General features: G+C 36.1%; 1 protein-coding gene across 1 annotated transcript in view; it reads left to right on the top strand.

Annotated features, from left to right (window-relative positions):
- The first annotated feature begins 5,360 nt into the window (after positions 1-5,360).
- LOC149814650 (zinc ion binding protein) overlaps positions 5,361-14,308 on the top strand; it is a 165,112-nt gene continuing 156,164 nt past the window's right edge. Inside the window, exon 1 of the mRNA XM_089990096.1 lies at positions 5,361-5,822. Coding sequence (XP_089846222.1) covers positions 5,660-5,822 — 163 coding nt within the window. The 5' untranslated portion in view covers positions 5,361-5,659. The remainder of the gene's footprint in view (positions 5,823-14,308) is intronic.

Consider the following 14,308-nt stretch of genomic DNA (forward strand, 5'->3'; position numbering starts at 1 on the left):
TATTTGGATATTAACAAGGAGTTGGAGAGTGATCTGACTTTGAAGAACCAATCTCGAAAGTCTTATCCCAGAAGATCCAAGCCTAATTCGACCTGTTTGGGTCTAAATGGATCTTAGTGGCATTTTGGTTATTTGATATGATTTAATTTTTTGAGATTTTAGTTTCATCCATCTCAACAAATTCTTTTTGATATGTGGTTCCATTTTTTTATGATTTGGAATCACTAAAAAATATTTGTATTTTTTGTTTTATTTTAAATTTTTTATAAAGGTGTTGAATGTTATGAATCTTCTAGTGCTCGTTATAATCTATTTGTGACATTAGAGGGTGTAAGGGGTAAAAAAATAGTTTTATATTTTGTTTCAATCATGAATTGGATAACGGATTCAATTTTGTCTTTAATATTGGAGGTCCAATCCATCTATGTCGGAGCCCTCTTATTGGCCAACTCTTTTAGAGTGTCATTGGTCAAAGTGTGGGGTGGCCACTTTAGGGTCCAATCAATCTCAACCACCTCACCGTATATCCTCATTGGACTTCTTGGAGGTTGTAACATCCCTAAAAAATCTAACCTTTTTAAACTTTCTTAAACCCAAAATTTTGAGAAAAAATTAAAAATATTTTTATTCATTACAAAGTTTCATATGATTCTCGAAAGTAATATGTCAACTAGATCATCTATGACTATATTCCAACCGTTCCAAATATTGGATGGCTCATCTGAGCACAAGTACGAGTATATATTAGCCTCTCAATATTTGATTGAGTACGAAATCATCCATAAAGATAACTCGATTGAGGTTATTACTTTAAAGACCCTCACACATAAAAAATGCGGAAGATGAAATTTATTTAAGGTTTAAGACAATTAAGGAGTTACATAAATATTTTAAATCTCCAAATCATAAGCATAACCATTGCATAAGTGAAAAGATAATTAAAAAATATTCTCATTCCAAAATATTATAATTCTCCCAAAATAAAGATCCCGACATAAAAGAGTTAAAGTGTTACAAGTTTATAACCATAAAATATTGTATGGATCCTCAAGGGATCATAATAGGTAGGAGTAGAGCCTTTAGCCATGCAACAACCTACACTTCAATTCAGTGCTCCACGAGGTTATCTGTAATATTGTAGGGCATCATCTACGTACCCATAGGAAACTAAAAAATAAACTTGGAGAATACATATCAAGTTTGTAATGGTACAACCAAAGTGTGATTCTCATCATTTAAAAAAAATGAGGGTCAAGGAAATTCATATCAAAACATACACATAACATTCAATCACATTTATCATCATTCATTCCATGGCATTCATAATTGCGTAAGTTGTATGCATAAAACTCAAACTCACATTCATTCACAATCATGACATTAAACATTACATTCATTCATATCCATGATAGGTGTTCGTATAAATGAATGAGAATACACAATTCAAAGCACATTTCAAAGTGAAATAAAATATAACAACCCATAAAATCTAAACTTTTACTTTCTTCATCCTCAAAAAGAGCATACTCATGTCTAATTCATGACTATGATATGCATTAACTAAATTATTAATCCCTACGTCTATTTTCAGAACATTAATGCACCTTTGCATTTAGATATATATGGAACAAACCTTTATTCGATGTTTCCTATGTGTCTCACACATACAAGTACCTCACGTGCAATAAACAAGCTCATGACTTATATCAACAGGTCATGACTATAAATATATATTTTTTATTCATATATAAAATTTATATGCCGTGACATATGCAGATCTTAGTAGTCTCTACATGTTCACACACACACACACACACACACACATATATATATATATATATGCATATGATGACAATGATGCTCAATAATCTAATTCATTATTTCTCTTGTTTATTCAGACCTATCTAGTACAAAAGATGACATAGACATCTAGAAACAAATATAAGAGTATTTATTATTCTATGTATTTTATTTGCCCTCTTATAGCTTAGCTTAACTCGTTCTTTCCTAAGCGAATCAACCCTGCAATGCAACAGTTGGGAGAACAGACTCTAAGCTTCGTGGGACATACTGAGTTTTTGAGAGCTGGAGACGCCTTTTGTTCTCTTTCCACAAAGGTTAATATATATGTCTACAAATGAGTCATAAGTGGTAGTACCATAACTCAAACGAGTTAGATATGCATGTTTGATTTTAGCCCAATGATATTGGTTTGGTGTAAGCCAAACTTGGGATCATGAGTTTTTTTTTCTAACCACTGCATTGCAGGCTTGAATCACTACAGATAGACCCAATTAAGCCATAGAAGGATAAATAAAATACAGAGAATAATAAATACTCCTATGTTATTTCTGGGTGACTATACCCTCTTTTGTATAAGATGAGTCTAATAGAACAAGATAAACAATATATTAGATTTATAGAATCATTGTTATTATGTGCATAAACATATATATGTAAACACATAGAAATTGTTAATGCTTGCATACGTCATTACATATGAATTATTACTTGTGAATGAAAAAGACATGTTTAGGGTCATGTGATTGACCTCTTGATGCAAGTCACGAAATTGTTTTTTGCACGTGAGGTGCTTGTATGTGTGAGACACACGAAAAGGTCAAGTTAGGGCATATTCTTTATTTGGCTATTAATTCAAGAGTACATTAATGTCCTATAAATGGACATGATGTTTTGATAAATGTAAGAATACATATTATAGCCATGAGTTGGATATGTGTATGCTCTTTTGAAAAAAAAATGTAAATGCTTACATTTTTCGTAGATAGTTATGTCTTATTTACTTGAAAGCATGCACATATCAAATATACTGAACTGGTCAAATGGTCGAATGAGACTTTTACTTGTTTGTCATATGTGTTTTTTTTAGAAGCATATGCTGTGTTTGTGAGGGACTCTAATGTCTTGAACTGTTTGAGAAGATTGTGCATGTGTTTCACACTGGACACAATCAAATGGGATTTGGCCTAATTATAATTGTGCAATTATATATGAATTATTTTTTGTTATTTGTTTATGTGAATGAAAGTCATGTATACGAATGAATGCAATTATGAATGTCAAGGAATGAATGATTATGAATGTAAATAAATGCTATGCAAATGCTTGGATGTGGATTCCTTTGCCCCTCATTTCATAAATAATGGGAACCACACTTTGGTTGTGTCATTACAAACTTGATATGTATTCTTTAAGTTTAGTTTTGAGTTTCGTACGAGTATGTGGTTGATGTCCTACAACATTATAGATACCCTCTCAGAGGACTGAGGTAATAAACGAGTTGTTGCGCAGTTGAATGATCCACTCTTACCTATTACGATCCTTGGAGGATCCAAACATTTTTTACTTTTATAAACTTATAAACAATTAAACTTTGTTATTTCTAGATCTTTATATTTGAGGACTTGTAATATTCTAGAATGAGAATCCTTATGAATGTTGTTTTTTTATTTATGTGATATTTGTGCATATGATTTCAAAATTTTAAACTTTTACATAATGTCTCAATTATCCTAAACCTTAAATAAATGTCATATTCCACATATATATTTATACATGATGGTCCTTAGAGTAATAACCACAATTGGGTTGTTTTCAAGGTTGATTCTGTATACTGAAAGGCTAATATATGCTCGCGCTTGAGCTCAGGTGGGTCATCCAGTGTTTGAAACAGTTGAAATATGGCCATAGATAAACTTATTGACACATTATTCTCGAGAATCATACACAACTTTATAACGAATAAAAAGTTTTAAATTTCTCAAAATTTTGGGTTTAGAGAAAGTTTTAAAAAGGTTAGATTTTTTAGGAATGTTACAATACACAAATCTTTCATGGCAATAACCAAACACAAATACTACAAGATCGTATTAATATATATATATATATATATATATATATATCACTTTACGACCAAAGGACACTTGCAGACCTCCTTGAGAAGTATTTAGTTAAGGAAGGTTCACATGTTTTCTTTTCAAAGGTCATATTGTATTTGATGAGGTCTCATCATAGTACGAAAGTCGAACATATTTGTAACATATATTTGCTAATGTCACACACATTTACAGAGCTCCTTGAGAAGTATTTACTTAAGTGAGGTTCACATGTTATATTCATGAAGGTCGTGCCGTATTTGTGAATATCTTACTATATTTATATTCTCATAATCTTCTTTTTTTATGGAGAGATTGTGAACTTTCTATCGTATACCTATATATCACGTGAACCTATGTAGGTTTGCATGCGCGAAAAGCAAAAATATCTTAAAAAAGTTACGGATCATCTATTTTGGACATGTGGGAGATTTGTCAAATTGGTAGGTATTTGGGGAACAATGCCATTTTGCAAAGGCAATACAATTATTTTTCATTATATATATGGTGTAATATAAATTTTAAGTGACATATTTAAAGAGAAAAATGCATAGAATATATATCTAAAGATAAAGATGCACATAAAATATGTACAAAACATTAATTATCAAGGTCATGTTCACAATAGTTGTGATTTTGTAACTTTCATACGTTTCTTGTGATTCTGAATCACATTTTAGAACTTTCACATGGACATTGCAAACATGCATAAATGCAACTTGTAACTGTGATTCCCTTAAAACTTGTGAAAGTTTTACACATTGTATAAAACTTTCACAAGCATTAGATGCTTAGATGTGAATGTGCTTGGTAATGATATGAGATTACATGACAATTTGTTACATTTCAGGCTAGTTAAATTCACAACCTAAAAGCAAACATGAGAAAGTTAATCCTTGAGAATGTGAATCACATGAATCACTTTTTCATGGACAAAACTTTTACAGCTACAGTAACATGTGATCAAAACATACATCCCCCAAATGTGGTATATAAAGTACATATAATTTTAAGTGTAACATATAAATATTGGATATATGTTTTCTACGTAATAAACAACGTGAAATATTTTACACGAACGAGGTCGTGCTCGGCTCGTCTCATTCACTCATTAGCCGAGCTTGAACTCGGCTCGGCTAAACACAAACGCGAGCCTAATCATGAGCTCGGTCCACTAGTAAACCAGCCCAGCCCGATCATGCCCTGAATCGATCGGCTCGTTTACCAGCCCTAATTAGGGACTGTGAGAAGTGAGGCCACACACATCCCCATAAAGTGAGATGTACGGCGAGGATCGAATATAACCAAAGAATCCGTCACATGCAATACGACCTGATCCGCTCTAGGTTCCCGCGAACAACCATGCCAAGCTGGCAGTGTCAGCATGTCGGACACGGGTCCACATCCATGATCCATGCCCGAATGGTTCAGCAAAAAGACCCGCCTTCCCCCCCTGGCTTTCCAGAGTCGGTACTCCGTATGATGATTTCCAGAATTCCAATCGACGAGAGACAGAGAGGGAGAGAGAAGCCCTTCACCGCCTTTCCCTCCTCTTCGCTGGTCCTCCAACCGTTGGATTGATCTTCCCCTTCCCGGCTTCCCCTCATTCGCGATTGCACGATTTCTGAGTCGCCTTCTCATCTTCTCCGTTCGTCAAACGATCTCGGAAAGCCTTCTTCGGAAGAGATTTCTCCTTCCCTCAATATCCGTCGAAATCGTTTCGCTGTCGAGTGATCGCGTTGATACTCTGAGCGTCGAGAAAAATGAGCGGCGGGAGGCATATCTTCTCGGTAGACACGCTCGAACGCTACGCGGCGAAGGGTCACGGCGTCATCACGTGTATGGCGGCAGGCAACAATGTCATCGTGCTGGGAACGAGCAAAGGATGGCTTATCAGACACGATTTTGGAGGCCTCGATTCCTACGGTAATCTCTCCTTCCGTAGTTCGATGCGGCGTTGCTAAGTAGTCTTCGAAATTTGGCGCTTCCTACATCGTTTAATTCACAAACGAATGGTTTATTTCAGTGTGGGTTTGTTCTGTTAGTTAGCTATCGATTGCAGCACGTCGTTGTTTGGTGTTCTTTTTAGGGCTAATAGTTTCGGCAATTAACGTTGTTGCCAGCAGCCATTGTTGAAAGATTCATAATGTTCTCCTTCCCGTGAACAAATTTCGCAAGCTGATGATCGAGATGTTTGGACATATCATGTTCTAGCCAAACGCCAATCTGATAGATAACATCCAACTTCAGGTACAACTGGTATGATTGTGGCAAAACACATGGAACAATGCCCAATAAATTATGGTCTGGAATATGACAGTGCAAACTTCAAGGATTGACAATGCGCAGTTGATGTCTGCCTAAACGGTTATAACCAAAGGCACACCTAGTCATTAACTTCACGTTCACAAACAATATGGGAGAATTTACCAATCCTTGTATTCGATTTTGAGAATTGACGAAGTTTCCCTTGAGTTCTTACAAGTAGCATATCGATCTTGCCATCTCGGTGCTCACAATTCATCGCATGAAGAATATAATCGATAAGATTGTTGGGGGCTGACACCAGATATAGCTTGAAATTGAGCTCTTTTTTATTAGAGTGGTAGGTGGTGTTATACCTCACTAAGTCTGAAGAACCTGCTGAGTCCATTCTCTGGGATGTCTACTTGTGAAGCAACAAAATAGCCTCCCTTGTTGATTTGAGCGTGGTATGCTGAACCACTTTACAATTGTACTCCTTGTAGTTTGAACAACTTCTATCAAGAAGGGCTTGTAAAATTGGCAGTTCTGTTACTTATGATAAAGTGGGGTATCCCATGCGATTTCAGCGCATGCTCAGCAAAAGCTTGAGCTACCGAGCCAGCTGTAAATGGGCGACTGAAGCTGTTAAAGTGCAGACAGTTTTATCAAGTGTTCAATCACCACAAAAAGTAATTGATTTCCCATTTGAAGGAGGCAACCATTTAATGCAATCCATCAAAAAGTAGTCCAAACAAGGATAGAAATTAGTAATGGCTTTTAAATTTTTTTGGAGAAACGTTTTCTGCTTTATTAATATGACATGTATCACATGCTTTAGCTCCTTAACTCTGTTCAATAACAAGAGATATTTCTCGTGATACCCTTATTGACTTGACATTAGTCTTCTATGGATTTTCTTTTGGAATTATGGTTCTTAGTGATGAATCACCACCATCCATTCTAGAACTGATTGAGATGTTTGATTTGAAGAAGTGATGCTTGCATGACATGCACTAGCTGCATGATTCCTCCGCCTTTTTGATATGCAATTTTGTTTTTTATCGTATTTCATTGACTTTATTAATAATTTTTTTTGAGCCTTGGCAGTTTTCATATGTTCCAATAAACATTTTTGAGCTATTTGTTAATTCTAATAACGGACTCTCTAACAAGTAAATAACGCTTCCACTTTTGAGTAGCAGACATTAAAGTCATGATTTCCTTTTTATAGTACAAAGATGCCGAATGATTTGCTGAAGGGTGGTCATGTCATTGCTTCTTTGAGAGACAAACAACATATTCAACATTATCATCCCAAGTAAAGGATTTTTTTTTCACAAAGTGGTTAGAGGGACTGCTATTTGCCATATGAGACAACCCGAGTTGCTATTGAAAAGCCGACATTGACCAACACAATATTGCAGCTTGTCATGGATGGATTAACTATCAAACCTGATTTAGTTATAACAAATCCAAGATGGTTTATCTTAGGTTCTCCAACTTGGCTTTTAGAGAGTTCAACATACAAGTTTTAGGTTCTTTAAATAAATAGGGTATTTGTAATCTTTAGGTTTATGTGCTTTTCCCATGATTCACTAGAAGCTATTTGGATTTAAGGGTGTATGACCACTTGCATTCGCAGGATTCCTTCCTATATGTAAGGTAGATATCTCTCACGTGTCATTTTTTTTTCAATGCTTCCTTCTCATTTAGCATAGCCTCTCTCTACTTTTGGGTTTTCCATTGCCATTTCTATAATTTTAGGTATAAGACTTGCCTTAGAGTTAACCCCAAATGTGCTGTTTGGATGACACCCAAACTAGCGTGAAAACCTGATTTTGGGTGTCAAATTAGGTTTTACTGAAAAAACCTAGTTTGGGTGCCACCAAACTAGGTTTGAAGTAAACTGGTTTGGTAAAACTGGGTTTTCAACCTTGTTTTACTAATCATCCAAACAACCCTTCCAAGTTTTTTCAACTAGGCTTATGGAGGGAGTGTATCATGACCCTCACCTCCCCCCTTTCCTCTTGTGCCTCAAGGGGCCTCTCCCCTTTCCCATTCATGTTAGGCCATTTTATTGCTGGAAAACATTCAGTTTTTTAACCCTTTTTTAAAATTTTCAATAAACGTCAACCATTTTTCGGTTAGTAGGTAGCCAGAAAATCGTTGGCCACCTTTTTCCTTTTTTTATTATCTTTTTTATTTGCTTTTAGTTATATTCGACATGTTTTATTTCTTTCTATTTTTTGAGTTTTTGGTAATATTTCGGCTACCCACCAAGTGCAAATGGCCGAGCTGGTGCTGCCTGGTAAGAGCGCCACCATCCCAACCATTTTTGGATGGTGGGTGGCCGGAAAATAGCCAACCTTTTGTTTTTTCCTTTTTTTAAAAGTTTTTTGTTACCAGAAACCTGATAACCCAAACAACTTACAAGGTAGTCTTCGGGCCAAAGGTTTTGAAGGCTTTGCTAGTAAGATCATAGGACACAAAGTGAGACAAAGGGTGAGAAGTAGACAATCTTTTCCCTTTTTAAGGGCAATAAGAAGGTCAATATCCTTGGATATGATGCTTAAATTCTTTGAATTTTCTTTCATTGTGTTGGTATCAATTCTCAATTCTTGAGATTCCTCATTGATCATGTTAGTTATAGGACAAGGCAACATTACATTTCTCTCACATTTAGTGTAAGTTTTGACCTCCTTGGTGTTCTCATTACTCACTTCCTTTAAGGTATGTTGCTTACACCTACAAGGTTCAAAAGTAAATAGGTGGGTGACTTTGACTTCCCTTGAGTAGACTCCCCCTCACTAAGAAAGTAGGTTTATCTTCAAAGAATTAGCATTCATATTACGTACCTTTGTTTCCTGGTAGGATCATAACACATATCCTTTATGCGTAGGAGCATGCCCAAAGAACATACACTTGATGGTTCTAGCGTCAAGCTTATCACTTAGTTGAATGAGGACATGAACATAACTAGTGCAACAAAACACTTTCCATATTAGTCAGATAGATTTTTTCCTACTTAGAAAGAGAGATAGGGGTTGTTGCATCGATTGTAAGGTTATACCAGGAGAAAGTGTAGCTACACAACATAGAGTCTTAATTTTAGATCTTAGAATTAGACAATGCCGCAAAAGGGATAGACATAGGATAGATCCTAGAATTAAGTGGTGGGCACTGAAAGGAGCTAAACAAGGAATGTTTGTAGAGCAGGTAGTCAAGGAAGTTGATTGGTGTCTCGAGGAGGATTCAGAATCAATGTGGAATAAGATAGCGGGTGGTATGAGAAAAGTAGCTAAGGAGGTATTGGGTGAGTCTAAAGGCGGTGCACCACTAGGTAAGGATACATCATGGTGGAACGAGGATGTCAAATTAGCTATTAAGGTTAAAAGAGAGTGTTATAGAAATCTAAGTAAGAGTCGTGATAATGAGAATTTGGAGAAGTATATGATAGCAAAGAAGGAAGCTAAAAAAGTTGTTCGAAACGCGAGGGCTAAGGTATATAAGGAGGTTTATGACAAGTTGGATACCAAAGAAGGCGAGAAGGATATTTATAGGCTTGCAAAGATGAGAGATAGGAAATCGAAGGATTTGGGTATGGTTAGATGTATCAAAGATGAAACGCAAAGGGTTTTAGTCAAATATGAGGAGATTAAGGAGAGATGGAAAGATTATTTTGATAAGCTATTTAATGATAGTCATGCTCAAGATCTTGGAGACTTCTCCATTCCTTTTCATGAGATAAATCGTGACTTCATGCGCAAGATTCAAAAGAAAGAAATTGCAGAGGCTTTGAAGAAAATGAAATCAAGAAGGGCAGTTGGCCCAGATGGTATACCTATCGAGGCTTGGAAATGCTTGGGAGAGAAAGGTTTAGAATGGTTGACAAATCTTTTTAACTTGATTTGGCGAACAAATAAGATGCCTAATGAGTGGAGGAAGAGTACTTTGGTGCCTTTATATAAGAATAAGGGTGATATACAAGATTGCACAAACTATCGTGGTATAAAACTCATGAGTCATACTATGAAACTTTGGGAGAGGGTGATTGAGTCTAGGTTGAGGAAGGTTGTCATGATATCGGAGAATCAATTTGGTTTTATGCCTGGAAGATCAACTATGGAAGCTATACATCTTCTTAGACAACTTATTGAAAGATATAGAGAGAGGAACAAAGATTTGCATATGGTTTTTATTGATTTAGAGAAGGCATACGATAGAGTACCTAGGGACGTTCTCTGGTGGACAATGATGAAGAAAGGTGTTTCTCTCAAGTACATTAGTATAATTAAAGATATGTATGAAGGAGTAGTAACCAATGTCCGCACTTGTGGAGGGGTGACAACCAATTTCCCGATAACGGTTGGGTTACATCAAGGATCTGCTTTAAGCCCTTTCCTATTTGCGATAGTGATGGATGAGCTTACGAGATCAATTCAAGAAAATGTACCGTGGTGTATGTTGTTTGCTGATGATATTGTTTTGATTGATGAGTCTAGAGCTGGGGTTAATGCTAAGTTAGAATTATGGAGACAGACATTGGAAGCTAGAGGTTTTAAGTTGAGTAAGAGTAAGACTGAATATATGGAATGTCGGTTTAGTAAGCAACGAAGTAGTGATGGGAGTGTAGTGAAGCTTGGTGAGCAAGATATACCGGTGAATGATTATTTCAAATATTTGGGATCCATCATTCAAAAGTATGGAGAAATTGATGGAGATGTAAATCATAGGATAAAGGTTGGGTGGATGAAATGGAAAAGTGCTACTGGAGTGCTGTGCGATCGTAGAATGCCATTGCGGTTGAAGGGAAAGTTTTATAGGACGACTATTAGACCCGCTTTACTATATGGTACGGAATGTTGGGCTGCCAAGAGACATCATATTCAAAAAATGAGTGTAGCTGAGATGCGGATGCTTAGATGGATGTGTGGAAATACAATAAAAGATAAGATTCAGAACGAAGAGATACGTAAGAAGGTAGGTGTTGCACCCATTGAAAATAAGATGCGAGAGAATCGTTTACGGTGGTTTGGACATATTCGGCGAAGGCCTAATGATGCTCCAGTTAGAAGGTTGGAGAAATGGGAAAATATATTAGTTAAAAGAGGTCGGGGTAGGCCTAGGAAGACTTGGATGGAGATGATAGGAAAGGATATGAATGCTTTGAACCTCACCGAGGACATGGCGTTGGATAGAAATGATTGGAGGAAAAGGATTCATGTGGAAGACCCAAAATGAATTTCTTTTTTGGTTCATATCGCTGACCCCAATTGTTTTGGGATGAAGGCGTAGTTGTTGTTGTTGTTGTTGTTCTAAAATAATTATCTACAAAAATATATAAAGTATGACACTCAATAGATAAAATTGGAAATGGACCCCATACATTAGAGTGTAGGACTTCAAACGACTTACAACTCCTTGAAGTACTACTAGGAAAAGAGGTGCGATGATGCTTGGCCCTCTGACATACATCACACTCTAGAACATATTCACTTTCATTTTTATTATATTGGGTATCATACTCTAAAGTTTTGACAACGAAAAATCTGTTATGCCAAGGCTGAGCTTCCTCAAAAACTCGGGGGCCAAATATGAATTCTCTCATTGTTAGCATAGCTTGAGGTTTAGTAAAAAATGTATAGGCTTCTAAACTCGCTACAACTACTAAAGGACTCTCCCATCCTCAGATGCTACAGTAGCAAATAAAAGAATAGGCGTCAGCTTCTCCCTTCTTCATCTTCAATTGTTCAATCTTCTTTATATGACTTGTTGGGTTTTCTTTTTCACTCTCAACATTCTTCTCTTGAGTACCTTTAAAACTCGAAGAATAAAAAGCTTTGTTCTTCAGGAAAAGGTTTACAAATATCTTTTGTATGCTGCATTTTGCCACAATGTGAGCATTTTGATTTTCCTTTTTCGGCTACATACTTGGGGCTTCATCATCTCCACAACTAGAGATTCCGTTCTTCTCTTTCCTCTTTCAAATACTATCCTGTATCTATTCCACCAACAAGGGCTGGTTCCTCCATACTAGTCTTATTTCCATGCTGTAGGGTTCTTCTATCTTCTCTCGGAAGGTATGGGTAGTTCTAAGAGAGGGTATGACTTCTTTCCCAAGTATGTTGACTTTCATTGCCTCATATCTAGGTGCTATGCCCTAGAGTAGATCAAATATTTTCCTCTTTTCGCTCTTCTCACTTCTTTCTTGGAGCATGCCAAACAATCAACCTGAGTAAAATGGCATGTCAATGCATAATCCTTGTAGCTCAACATAACACTCGCTAGTGGGCCTATTCCTTTGTGGACATCTTTTTATCTTATCAATACACACCTTTTAGCAATGTTTTTTTTTGCAGAGTAGGCCTTAGTTATCGCTTCTCACACTTTTTTTTGGCAGTTTAAAGATACATGAAGGTCCTTGAGATGTTATGTTGCATAGATTAAAGCAACCATGATATTACTAAAGCATTTTCTTTTCTCCATGTATTATAGCTTGGATCCTCCTCGTCCTTCACTTTCCTAGTGAGAATCCCAATCCAATAGAAAAAGCCACTTTGTAGTTTCTTCCATTGAATCTAACATTTGTAATTTGAAATCCTTTGTACTTCCGCACTTACTGAACTTCCAACATAGGACACTTCTTTCTCTTCACTTACGATAGGGATTTTACTTGTATCCCTCATTGTGCATATCAACCAAACCTCTTTTTTATTTTTTTCTCGTCCCAGTTCATTGCGATTCACACCGGGACTCTTAGCTTCCCTTGTAAACAACAAGAACCATCGGTTAGGGCAATCAACCCTAAAAAGGGCACCCTGCTGTCAGGTATAACCTCTCAAAAACCAATCAAAAACCAACATTCTTCCTCTATACTTGAGGGAGTCACTATAATATCTGAAAATTTTGAAATATTTAAATTCAAAATTTTTTGCGTAAGTTCGGTTTTGGGAGCGATCCAAACCCGTTGAGTTTGGGTTAGATGAGGGTTGGAATGAACCAGACCCGAGATATCTGGTCTGAACTGGAGATGGAGCGGTACAGACTCCAGAGGATTAATCTGTATGAGATTCAGATCGATCAGGAATCCAGAAAACCCGTTTAATCAGAAGCGGGTCGGGTACGTATGTGGGGTTTGGATCAAGATCCAAACGACCCAAGCCCAGAGGGGCATTTACTAAAGAAAGTGAAGGAGAAGGGGCAAAATAGGAAAGAAAAAGGTTTTTTAAGGCAACTTGCGAAGAAGAGGAAGGGCAAAAGGGTCCTTTCCCAAGGAAAGGATCCCCAACCAATGGGGAGCTGCCACGTGGCAGCTCTCTCTCTCTCTCTCTCTATTCCCTCCCCCTTTCCACGAAACACCCCCTCCTCTTTCTATTTTTGTTGCTCATTTCCCTCAAGCCAGGTATACACATGAATATCATTAGGAGAATCATCCTTTTGAGAAGAATTGTTATCACAAACAATTTCATCATCACAAATTATATATAGAAATTTTAGATTTATTTCTAGGTAATAAATCAAATAAAAAAGAATATTCAACATCTTCCTTGGGTTTTTGATGTTTAAATCCATTTTGGTCCTTTAGAAAAGTCATATTTCTTGAAATATGAAGTTTGTTATTTTTAACATCATAACACCTATATCTTTTTTTATTTTCACCATAGCCAGTAAAATCACATTCAAAAGCTTTTGGTGAAAGTTTGTCTTGTCCTTGAAAAAGAACAAAACATTTGCAACAAAAAATTCTTAATCTTTTGAAAACTGGAGACATTTTGAAGTATTTTCAAAAGGAAAAATATTTTTTAAAGACAAAGATGACATCCTATTTATAAGATATATTACAGAAAGAGCGGTTTCGGCCCAAAAATTCTTTTGAATATTCTTGAAAATGAGAAGAATTCTTGTGTTTTCAATAAGATGTCTATGCTTTCTTTCGGAATGACCATTTTGTTGGGCAGTTTTTGAGCAAGATCTTTGATAAACGATGCAATTTTGTTTGAGATAATTTTGGAATTCATTCTCCTCTAGAATTGGATCTAAAAAAAGCTATATTCTTTTGAAATTGATTTTAAATAAGGATATGAAATTCTTTAAAAATAGAAACACATCGGATTTGAACCGAAGAAAGTAAACCCAAGTGTATCTAGTGAAATCATCAATAAAAACAA

This window comes from Nuphar pumila, chromosome 15 (assembly GCF_984573655.1).
Source record: "Nuphar pumila chromosome 15, dmNupPumi1.hap1.1, whole genome shotgun sequence".
NCBI lineage: Eukaryota > Viridiplantae > Streptophyta > Magnoliopsida > Nymphaeales > Nymphaeaceae > Nuphar > Nuphar pumila.